Genomic DNA, 12,569 nt, shown 5'->3' on the forward strand with positions numbered 1-12,569 from the left:
GGAGGAGGACAGCATGGCAGTGTTTACGAACACATGGCTTGAGACTGAACTCACCTGGAGTGTTGTTGTCTGCGCCACTGGCCGGTTCCTGAAAGGTTCCTCCTCCACATCACCGTGGTCCGGGGTGGGGGACTTGGAGAGTTTCACCGGATTGATAGTAGCCAAAAGAGCAGGCATGGTGAAACAGGACAAGAAGCGAGCCTTCAGGAGCAGGTAGCCTGGGTTATGGCTGAAGCGCTCTGCCACAAAGCTCCGCACTGCAGCTACCTGCTTCTGCTCTTCCTGGTTCTCTTTCTCCTCTGGGGGCAGGAGCTGCATTGCACGAACTGCCAACGTCTTTTTACATTTCAGGAGGCCCGATAGGGTATTAAGACTGCTGACAAAGGGGGGTAGGTAGGGCAGAGTGACGTCCAAATCCGGAAGAGAAACTCCTCGTTTGCCGCTCAACCACTCTCTCACTTGTGCCGGGTCCTCCATGAACATCAGGTTGGGATCAAACTGCATTAGCTCCGGATTGCGGGGTGGAGGGACACTTTTAGGGTGGTTAAGCTGCACAATTCGGAGGGCTCCCTGAGGGAATGAGGCTGGAAGGGAGCCTGGAGGGACGTTGAGGACTGAAGCCTGTGGACGGCCAGTCTGTGGTCTGATGGGAGCCGAGATGACCGTGTTCATGGGAACAGGTGAAACTGCATTGAGCTGAGGACAAGTGGTTGCCACAGTCTGCATGACTGGGTTAGATATTCTCATGCGTTTCACTGGGTTGGTCATTCTTAGAGCAGTGTTGCTTGTGATGGTAATGGAGGTGGAGAGAGAGGTTAACACAGATGGGGAGGCAGTTCCCTGTGCTACGGATGAAGCAGGAGATACCATGAGGGCAGATGGGTCTTTAGGGGTAGAGGGAGATGGGCAGACATAGGTCATATTGGGAGAGGCTTGTGTTGCAGCAGCATTTAGTGTTAGAGGGACTTGCTGGTTGATAATAATAGGAGATGGACAAGCAGGTGCAAGAGCATTTCGTGGTAGATTCTGAGGTGTCATCTGGATGCCAATGCCACTGATTGGCACAAGTCCAATGGGCGTCAGGACCCAGGCAGTTTGTGGAGGGGACACAACCACGTTAGGCTGGACAACTAGGCTCTCTTTGGTACGGGCTTTCTTGCGTTTGGGCGACTCTTCCACTGACTTTTTAGCTATCGCAGCATCCTTGAGGGCCTGTGCTTTCTCAGTAGGTTTACGATTGCGTTTCTTTCCTGAATGATTCTCATTAGCCTCCTCATTCACCCGGTCTATTGTAGTTGAGGATTGGATGGAAAGGGAAAGGGGAGCAGGGAGTATAGGTCGGTTGGGGGTCGAGGGTATAAGTTGACCAGGTGTGGAGGGTATGGGTAGGCTGGGGGTCGAGAGTACAGGTTGACCGGGTGTGGAGGGTATGGGTAGGCTGGGGGTAGAGAGTACAAGTTGACCAGGTGTGGAGGGTATGGGTAGGCTGGGGGTAGAGAGTACAGGTTGACCGGGTGTGGAGGGTATGGGTAGGCTGGGGGTAGAGAGTACAGGTTGACCGGGTGTGGAGGGTATGAGTAGGCTGGGGGTAGAGAGTATAGGTCGGCTGGGGGTAGAGGGTCTGAGTTGGGTGGGGGTAGAGGGTCTGAGTTGGGTAAGTGTGGAAAGCATGAGTTGTTGTCTGGAAGTTGGAGTGGAGGGGACCGCAGGATGTGGGATGGACTGTACTACAGGCGGTGCAATGACAAAGGTCTGAGGGATCATCATCACAAGTTGACTGTTCTGCTGCTTACTGTTCTGCTGCTCGTTTCCCTTCTGGTTTAGCATACTGGCCACTGTTCTGGGACCATGGCGTTGCTTTGGGTTTTTCAATGAAGCTAGAAAAAGTAAATAAAAACAGGGGTATTTACATTAAACTCACATTATAAATGTAATATCGATGAATAGATGTATTTAAAAACAATATATATAAAATACTGTGACCAGTTGACCATCACTGATCTGAGTACTGAGCCTCTTAGCTAATGTATAAGTGATTTTGGGTAGTAAAAATACACTGAAAGTAACCAGGAAGTGACTGCCCCTCAGCCTTGTAGTTTTTAAACATTTGTATTTTTAAAAAATTTTTTTATGGTCTTCAATACCCAAAGACGTAGCGTACTGGTCTTCAAGCACAGAACTTCATAAAAGGCATCTGGTAGAAGTAAATTCCTCTACAAACACACATCATTTTATATCTTAACTGACAGCGTTAAGATGAATTTCATGACAAAATCCCAAAGCCAATTCAAAACAGCATGGTAAACGATACGGAAGTACAGCGGAAGTGGCCGTCACTTTCACAGGGTATGACATATTCAAGGCCATATACAAATATAATGTTACCCTGTTTCGCTTCCAAAGATTTGTTTCCCGTGAGTACAGCCTGAAACAGATAAATTGACATCAGAATTGTTACAATAAGCCCAGTTCTAATTAATTCTAAGTAGAAATGACTTTAGATGCAAAAATGTAAAACCGTATGAAGGTTGTAAAGCAGGATCACTTTTTGTTTATAGCGTAGTAAATTATACTCACTTGGTTGTTACGCATTTTAATGATCTGCTTACAGCCTTCTGCATCTAAACGGAGGACCTGTTTCAGATCACAACATTGGAAAATGAGCAATGCATAATATAAATTGGTCATACTATCAGGATCGGCTGGATGGATTCAAAACATGGTACTTTAATCAGTTAACCTTTTTCAGATATTCTGGGCTGATGTTATGATGCATTAATTGTGTACCGTAATAACTAGTCATGTGCTCTTGATATGCCAATAAAGAACATTTGTAAAACGTGTTCAATCTTTCCTGTACACTACCTTTCAAGAGTTGGGGTCACTTAGAAATGTCCTTGTTTTTGAGAGATAAGCACATTTTTTTGTCCATTAAAATAACATCAAATTGATTAGAAATACAGTGTACAGTCGTGGCCAAAAGTTTTGAGAATGACACAAATATTAATTTCCAAAGTTTGCTGCTTCAGTGTCTTTAGATATTTTTGTCAGATGTTACTATGGAATACTGAAGTATAATTACAAGCATTTCATAAGTGCCAAAGGCTTTTATTGACAATTACATGAAGTTGATGCAAAGAGTCAATATTTGCAGTGTTGACCCTTCTTTTTCAAGACATCTGCAATCCGCCCTGGCATGCTGTCAATTAACTTCTGGGCCACATCCTGACTGACGGCAGCCCATTCTTGCATAATCAATGCTTGGAGTTTGTGGGTTTCTGTTTGTCCACCCGCCTCTTGAGGATTGACCACGAAGTTCTCAATGGAATTAAGGTCTGGGGAGTTTCCTGGCCATTGTTTCCTCGAGCCACTTAGTTATCACTTTTGCCTTATGGCAAGGTGCTCCATCATGCTGGAAAAGGCATTGTTCGTCACCAAACTGTTCCTGGATGGTTGGGAGAAGTTGCTCTCGGAGGATGTGTTGGTACCATTCTTTATTCATGGTTGTGTTCTTAGGCAAAATTGTGAGTGAGCCCACTCCCTTGGCTGAGACGCAACCCCGCACATGAATGGTCTCAGGATGCTTTACTGTTGGCATGACACAGGACTGATGGTAGCGCTCACCTTGTCTTCTCCGGCCAAGCTTTTTTCCGGATGCCCCAAACAATCAGCAAGGGGATTCAGAGAAAATGACTTTACCCCAGTCCTCAGCAGTCCAATCCCTGTACCTTTTGCATAAAATCAGTCTGTCCCTGATGTTTTTCCTGGAGAGAAGTGGATTCTTTGCTGCCCTTCTTGACACCAGGCCATCCTCCAAAAGTCTTCGCCTCATTGTGCGTGCAGATGCACTCACACCTGCCTGCTGCCATTCCTGAGCAAGCTCTGTACTGGTGATGCCCTGATCCCGCAGCTGAATCAACTTTAGGAGACGGTCCTGGCGCTTGCTGAACTTTCTTGGGCGCTCTGAAGACTTCTTCAGAACAATTGAACCGCTCTCCTTGAAGTTCTTGATGATCTGATAAATGGTTGATTTAGGTGCAATCTTACTGGCAGCAATATCCTTGCCTGTGAAGCCCTTTTTGTGCAAAGCAATGATGACGGCACATGTTTCCTTGCAGGTAACCATCGTTGACAGAGGAAGAACAATGATTCCAAGCACCACCCTCCTTTTGAAGCTTCCAGTCTGTTATTTGAACTCAATCAGCATGACAGAGTGACATGATGTCAGCTGGTCCTTTTGTGGCAGGGCTAAAATGCAGTGGAATTGTTTTTTGGGGAGTCAGATCATTTGCATGGCAAAGAGGGACTTTGAAATTAATTGCAATTCATCTGATCACTCTTCATAACATTCTGGAGTATATGCAAATTGCCATCATACAAACTGAGGCAGCAGACTTTGTGATAATTAATATTTGTGTCATTCTCAAAACTTTTGGCCACGACCGTAGACATTGTTAATGTTGTAAGTGACTATTGTAGCCGGAAACGGCTACAATAATGGGCCTCTTTACATAGGCGTAAAGAGGCCCATTATCAGCAACCATCACTCCTGTGTTCCAATGGCACGTTGTGTTAGCTAATCCAAGTTTATCATTTTAAAAAGGCTAATTGATCATTAGAAGACCCTTTTGCAATTCTGTTAGCACAGCTGAAAACTGTTGTTCTGATTAAAAAAAACAATAAAACTGGCCTTCTTTAGACTAGTTGAGTATCTGGAGCATCAGCATTTGTGGGTTTAATTACAGGCTCAAAATGGACAGAAACAAATAACTTTCTTCTGAAACTCGTCAGTCTATTCTTTTTCTGAGAAATGAAGGCTAGTCCATGCGAGAAATTGCCACGCAACTGACGATCTCGTACAACGCTGTGTACTACTCCCTTCACAGAACAGTGCAAACTTGCTCTAACCAGAATAGAAAGAGGAGAGGGAGGCCCTGATTCACAACTGAGCAAGAGGACAAGTACATTAGAGTGTCTAGTTTGAGAAACAGACGCTTCACAAGTCCTCAACTGGCAGCTTCATTAAATAGTACCTGCAAAACACCAGTCTCAACTTCAACAGTGAAGAGGCGACTCCGGGATGCTGGCCTTCTAGGCCCTCAAACTTAGATTTGTCTGTCCATAACACTTTTTTCCAATCTTCCTCTGTCCAGTCTCTGTTCTTTTGCCCATCTTAATTATTTTATTTTTTATTGGCCAGTCTGAGATATGGCTTTTTCTTTGCAATTCTGCCTAGACGACCAGCATCCCGGAGTCGCCTCTTCACTGTTGAAGTTGAGACTGGTGTTTTGCAGGTACTATTTAATGAAGCTGCCAGTTGAGGACTTGTGAGGCGTCTTTCTCAAAAACAAGGACATTTCTAAGTGAGCCCAAGCTGTTGAACGGTAGTGTATGTTACTATACTGGCCAGAATATCTGCATAGGCCTACATCAGGGGTTCGCAAACCTTTTTGGCCCATGACCCCATTTGAATATATAAAAAGTGAATGTAATCAGCCAATGTTTACTTTTTAATTCTATTCAGTCTATTACTACGTTTGACAGTACAGTATTTCAATACGAAGGTAGTATGGTTTAAATGACTGAAATGCATCAGAAAGGTATTGGGAAGTACAGACGATCATCAGGCAATAATTTTGAATGATCTTTTGTGTAGAAAAGCACATCATTGATGTTATTTTCTCCCCCCAGTCTGAGTTAGTGCCTGGTCTGTTCACTCTGTCCTAATGAGGCCTGCTCGGCTTGTGGGTAAATATACACTGAGTGTACAAAAAACACCTTCCTAATATTTGAGTTGCACCCCCCCCTTTTTTGCCCTCAGAACAGCCTCAATTTGTCGGGGCATGGACTCTACAAGGTGTCGAAAGCATTCCACAGGGATGCTGGCCCATGTTTACTACAATGCTTCCCACAGTTGTGTCAAGTTGGCTGGATGTCCTTTGGGTGGTGGACCATTCTTGATGCACACGGGAAACTGTTGAAGGGGAAAAAAACAGCAGCGTTGCAGTTCTTGACACAAACCGGTGTGCCTGGCATCTACCACCATACCTCGTTCAAAGGCACTTAAATATTTTGTCTTGCCCATTCACCCTCTGAATGGCACACATACACAATCCATGTCTCAATTGTCTCAAGGATTACAAATCCTTCTTTAACCCATCTTCTCCCCTTCATCTACACTGATTGAAGTGGATTTAACAAGAGACATCAATAAGGGATCATAGTTTCCAACTGGTCAGTCTATATCATGGATAGCGCAGCTGTCCTTAATGTTTTGTACACTCAGTGAACGTGTTCCTGAAAGTCTTTCAGTGATGGGGTCATAATATTTTGTAGCTTAAACGGTTCAAAAGATAGAGGCACATTTGTAGGAAAAAACATAACCCCCCCCGTTTATTACAACCACTGACGTAACCCCGGTTCTATGAAACCAAGCACAATTTGATTTATTTCACTCAGAGTTTCTCTCACGACCCCATTTTCAAATCAGGCGATCTCGACCCCTAGTTTGGAAAACGCTGGCCTAGGAGCTTGAATCCTTAAGTAAAACCTGACTGGCATAATATGAAATTACATAATTGTGCTCATTCATAGAAAATGTTATATTTGTGGGTTCATCTCCTACCTGCAGAAAGAACAAGAACACGGGGCTATTGGTGAGTCCAATGCTCTCTGCTCTCTCTCGCACCATGTCCGCTAAAAAAAAAAACAAGAGATCGTAGGATCAAGTCATCGGTTCAGCCCTGAAACAACTATGAAACCACCAAAATGCAAATTGTCGTTTTCTACAAGTGAGAGAGAAGTTGTGACTTATTGCCTTGACATCTCGTAAAGTACCTTCACAGCGCTTGTTTGAAGAGGGTGGTGGGGGCATAAGCACATTGCCCACCCAGGGAGTGACTGCCAACTGAAGGGAATAGTTCAGAGTGATGCAGGTTTCACTGTTGGCAGAGGACTCCTTTTGTCTTGAGGACTTGTGGGCTGTCCCCTGGTCACCGCTCATAGACCCACTGTTTTTCTGCAGAGACAAATGCATGGGATAGAAAACAGAAGACCTGTATCGCAGGCTTCACAAGGAGAAGACCTCTGTACTAACAAAGCTCAATCTGGGTCATAGATTGAGCTGGATGGGCCATGCAACTAACGTGTCGAGCACACAACTATGACAACATATTTTGTTCACTCCCTTCCAACCTTGATTCAACAGTTTATAATCTACGTATTTGTATGAAATGGTGAGATGCATTGATGGATTGTAATAATAATAAGCAAGATTTTTATTAAAATTTATACAGACAAATGAATAAAAATGTACCCACTGGAAACAACTTTGTTTGGGATAAAAAATTTAAAAAAAATTGAAACACCTGTTTCACCACAAAGAGAGCGTCACCTGGCGACTTACGTGTTTTCTGGCATTGGCTTTCTTCCAAGCGATCAGGTTTCTCACCTCTCCGTAGCACACCTTCAGCATGGCCAGGTCACTGTTGTAATCCTTTAGAAGGAACACGTACAGAGAATGTCACATGCTACTTTATGTCACAAAGCCGGATCAATGGGTTAGCTTGCCAACTTTCCCACCATATTCTGAAATAAGAATCATATTTTAGAGGTCATAAACAGTGACACTCACTTCAAAATGAGCATGGTGTAATTGACGCCACACTCCAAACCGCTGATTAATGTTAACTGCCTAGCTTAATGATCCTGTTTTGTGATCCACTCTGATTAAGTAAATATTTATGGTTACCGATGCAGATCCAAAGTGTGCTTTATGATGAGTGCTATTTAGGAACAAAATGACAATAGGGACAGGTGTTGAAAATGTGCATAAGTTCAACACATAATGGTGCAACACACCACATGACTGTTTAAAAAGAAATAAATGCCGGTACCTTCTTTGCTAGGATTGGGGGGTTTTGTCCGATGACAGTGGCAGCAGGCTTGCCAAAGCGGTCCAGGATGGTGGAACGTACCACTATGACCTTGCGTGCTGCATCCTGGCTGTCCGTCGTTGCCTGCTCTTGCGTTGTGTTCTTGCTGGGCCGTTCAACCATTATGCTCCTCACCTTCCCCAGCCCTTCAAACTCCTTCTCTAGCACGGGGATCCATTGCTCCATGTCTGGTTGGGTGTAGTCTTTGATAATGTCCCTTTCCTGATCAGACCAGTGCGGTTCAATGAACTTCTTCTCTTTCTTCTCGTCGTCACTATCCATAAACTCAATCTCGACGTTCTCCTCCTCATCGGAGCTTGAGTGCACATCATCGTCTAGCCTCATCAGCTTACTCTTGATGCTCCTCACAGCCGCGACCTTTCTCCTTCGCTGCAATGCTCTGTTGCTTCTGTCCCTCTGTCTGGGCTGTTTACAAAAACAAGAGAAGAATTAACTGTGTCCAGTGTCACAGATTGAGTTAACCTGTTGTGGTATAGGGGGCAGTATTTTCACAGCCGGATAAAAAACGTACCCGATTTAATCTGGTTACTACTCCTGCCCAGAAACTAGAATATGCATATAATTAGATTTGGATAGAAAACACTCTAAAGTTTCTAAAACTGTTTGAATGGTGTCTGTGAGTATAACAGAACTCATATGGCAGGCCAAAACCTGAGAAGATTCCATACAGGAAGTGCCCTGTCTGACAATTGGTTGTCCTTCTGTTGCATCTCTATCGAAAATACAGCATCTGTGCTGTAACGTGACACTTTCAAAGGCTTCCATTGGCTCTCTAAAGCCGCCAGAAAGTGGAATGGGGTGTCTGCTGTCTCTGGGCAAAGTACAGCAGCTCTGTTTGAGTGGTCAGCCTGGGGACAGTGAGACTGAGATGTGCGTTCACGAGACTTCTCCATTTTTTTTCTTTCAGCATTTGAATGAATACAACGTCGCCCGGTTGGAATATTATCGCTATTTTACGAGAAAAGTAGCATAAAAATTGATTTTAAACAGCGTTTGACATGCTTCTAAAGTACGGTAATGGAATATTTAGAATTTTTTGTCACGATTTATTTTTTTAAAATTGAACCTTTATTTAACCAGGAAGGGCTCATTGAGATTTAAAATCTCTTTTTCAAGAGCGTCCTGGCCAAGATAGGCAGCGCCAAGTCATTACAAAAATTACAGACAAACAACATGAAAAACTGCAAGTAATCTAGTAAAAACCATAGAATTAACAAAGAATATAACAAAATCAAAAACAGCAAATTAGAAACATTGACAGGTCAGGGAATCAGTCTCCAGATCATTCATCCGTGATTTGAAAATACCAAATCGGGACAAGTTCATCCAGTTTAAAAGTATTTTGTAAGGCATTCCAAGACGATGGCGCAGAGTACATAAAAGCCCTTTTACCAAATTCAGTTAGGACATTTGGAACAGTTAGCAGGATAAAGTCCCGCGAACGAAGAGAGTACCCACCACATTTCTGAACAATAAAAATGCCCAAATAAAAAAGGTAGTAAACCCAAAATGGCTTTGTAAATAAAAGTATACCAGTGACTGAGCCTACAAGTGACTAGAGAAGGCCAGCCAACCCTGGTATACAAAGTGCAGTGGTGCGTAAGGGTTTTGCAATTTAAAATAAATCTCAGAGTGCCATGGTAAAGGGTATCAATTGATCTCAAACACTGAGCGGAAGCATTCATATATAAAATATCCCCATAGTCTAGTAAAGGCATAAATATAGCTGATACTAGCCTCCTCCTGGCTTCAAAAGAAAAACAAGCCTTATTCCTAAAATAAAATCCTAATTTCAGCTTAAATTTTTTTGTAAGTTGTTGAATATGCATTTTAAAAGAGAGGCCATCATCAATCAAAATTCCAAGATATTTATATGAGGTTACAACCTCAATCTCCTTGCCCTGACAGGTAGTAATAGGTGAAAGGTTCAGAGGTCTATTTCTTGCTTTAGAAAACACCAGTAGTTTTGTTTTGTCAGTATTGAGGATAAGCTTCAATTGAGACAAGGTATGTTGAACAGTATTAAAAGCAGTTTGCAAGTTCTGGAAAGCTTTTGTAAGAGATGAAGCACAACAGTAAATAACAGTATCATCAGCATAAAAATGAAGTTGTGCATTTTGGACATTTTTGTCTATATTATTTATATAAATAGTGAATAAGAGAGGACCAAGTACAGAGCCTTGGGGCACACCATTTAGGACAGACAATTTAACAGACCTAAGCCCATCAAATTGAGTGCACTGAGTTCTATCAGACAGATAGTTAACAAACCATGCAACTGCATGCTCTGAAAGACCTACACTCGACAATCTCTGCCTTAGTATAGCATGATCAACTGTATCAAAAGCCTTAGAGAGATCAATAAAAAGTGAGACACAATGCTGTTTCTTGTCAAGAGCGTCAGTGATATCATTTAAAACCTTCATGGCTGCTGTAATTGTGCTGTGCTTCTTCCTGAAACCCGATTGGTACATTGATAAAATAGAGTTAGTATATAAAAACTCTTTTAGCTGGTCACTCACAAGGGTTTCAAGTATTTTCACCAGGGGTGACAGCTTTGAGATTGGACTATAATTATTTAAAAGAGTTGGATCTCCCCCTTTTAAAAGTGGCAGGACATGTGCTGATTACCAGATCTTTGGAATTTCATTACATTCCAGGGTTAGATTAAACAGATATGTAAGTGGTTCAGCTATGAAATCAGCTGCCAGATTTAAAAAGCAGGGATCCAAAAGATCAGGACCTGCAGGCTTTCTCTGGTCTAAGGATTTCAGGGCCTTATGTACCACCTGCACTGAGAATGGCAAAAAGCTAAAAGTTTGACCAGCTCTCACTGGTTCATCCACACAAGGTTGTACAGAGACAGAGGACACTGAATCAAACAGCCTACCAGATGATACAAAGTGCTCATTGAAACAATTCAGCATTTCAGTTTTGTCATATATAGCAACAGAGTCCTTCAATACACATGACGGTAATTCATTAACATTACTGTTACCAGACATAGACTTAATAGCCTTCCAAAACTTTCTAGGGTCATTCAGGTTATCAGTGGTAACAGACATAAAATAATCAGACTTGGCCATCCTGAGAAGAGAAGAACATTTGTTTCGTAACTGCCTAAAAACAAGCCAATCAGCATCAGAACACGATTTCCGTGCTTTAGCCCAGGCTAGATTACGGTCGTGAACAATGCAAGAAAGCTCAGACGAAAACCAAGGATTATCCCTCCCTTTAACCCTGAACCTGCGGAATGGAGCATGTCTGTTTACTATTTGGAGAAAACCATCATGAAAGAATTTCCAGGCAGTTTCCACATCAGGGATAAGCTCAATCTTGCTCCAGTCAAAATAAAACAGATCATGAAAGAAAGCCTGCTCAATGAAACACTTCAGATTTCTCTTACGAATAAAACGCGGGTTAGACTTAGAAATCTTAGTATTTCTAATAGCAACAACAGCACAATGGTCACTTAAATCATTACAAAAAACACCAACCGCAGAATATTTATGTGGAACATTTGTCAATATCAAATCAATCAGGGTAGATTTATCTGGGCATTTTAGATTTGGGCGAGTGGGTGAGTTAATCAACTGGGTAAGATTCATAGAATTACAAAACATTTTTAAATCATCAGACACCGGCATTAACCAACACCAGTTGAGATCACCAATCAAAATAATTTCACTGTAAAGAAGTTTAGACATAAGGTGCGTCAAAGAAGAAAATGCATCACCGAGAGCAGAGGGGGGTCTATAACAGCCAATCACAGTTATAGAAAGACCCTTTGAAACCTCAATATTCAAAGCAAGAAATTCCAACTGTTTACAAATAGTTTCAGACTTTGCCACACTTACAGGGAATTTCGTTTTTACATATATAGCCACACCCCCACCTTTCTTAACCCGATCAGTGCGATAAACATTGTAACCAGTTATACAAATATCCGTATCAAGAACAGACTTGCTGGGCCAGGTTTCAGAAAACACAATTATATCAGCATCAGTTGATTTAGCCCAAATCCTAACCCCATCCATTTTTGACAACAGGCTGCGTACATTTAAATGAAAAATACCAAGACCAGATCTTGATTTAAAATCAGAGGGGGTTTGGAGACATTGCATATCAGGGCCAGGGTTAGGCTGCACGTTACCTGATATCAACAATAAAATAATAACTAGGCACCTCTGTTTAATAACTTTGCATGGCTTCTCTTTTTTAAGAGACCTACTGCAAGCGAAGTCCACAAGTGAGTTTCCAGACAATACAAAACAGTCATTTAAAACCATTAGACTTTGGTAGTGACACAAAGTCGTAATGTTCACATCATGCCACAAATACATCGGCACTTGGACGAGTGGAATGAGTGAAAAAGAGGGAGTTCCTGCAAACAAAATGTCCAATGGACGGGAGAGCACATTGTCAGATGTACTCACCCAGCGACAATGTTCGTTTTCTCCAGATCTCGTTAAAGTCAGTGCACAAAGCAATACCACGAAAATTGTCATTTTCTCTGACAAATGTAAATAATAGAGCCCAATGAAGGTAAGGGGAGAGAGGGACAGCGTATATGTAAGTCTGAATGTGAGTATTTCACGTGTGAGTAGATTGGGT

The 12,569-nt window shown here is 42.4% G+C and overlaps 1 protein-coding gene across 2 annotated transcripts in view; it reads right to left on the reverse strand.

Annotated features, from left to right (window-relative positions):
• LOC115199788 (snRNA-activating protein complex subunit 4) overlaps positions 1-12,569 on the reverse strand; it is a 31,367-nt gene that overhangs the window by 1,706 nt on the left and 17,092 nt on the right. For both annotated transcript variants that reach the window (XM_029762222.1, XM_029762221.1), the window contains exons 18-24: positions 7,896-8,360; positions 7,406-7,495; positions 6,838-7,018; positions 6,626-6,696; positions 2,578-2,634; positions 2,386-2,425; positions 55-1,877 (exon numbers count right to left, since the gene is read on the reverse strand). In XM_029762222.1, coding sequence (XP_029618082.1) covers positions 55-1,877; positions 2,386-2,425; positions 2,578-2,634; positions 6,626-6,696; positions 6,838-7,018; positions 7,406-7,495; positions 7,896-8,360 — 2,727 coding nt within the window. The remainder of the gene's footprint in view (positions 1-54; positions 1,878-2,385; positions 2,426-2,577; positions 2,635-6,625; positions 6,697-6,837; positions 7,019-7,405; positions 7,496-7,895; positions 8,361-12,569) is intronic.

The sequence above is a fragment of the Salmo trutta genome, chromosome 9 (genome assembly GCF_901001165.1).
Source record: "Salmo trutta chromosome 9, fSalTru1.1, whole genome shotgun sequence".
Classification (NCBI taxonomy): domain Eukaryota; kingdom Metazoa; phylum Chordata; class Actinopteri; order Salmoniformes; family Salmonidae; genus Salmo; species Salmo trutta.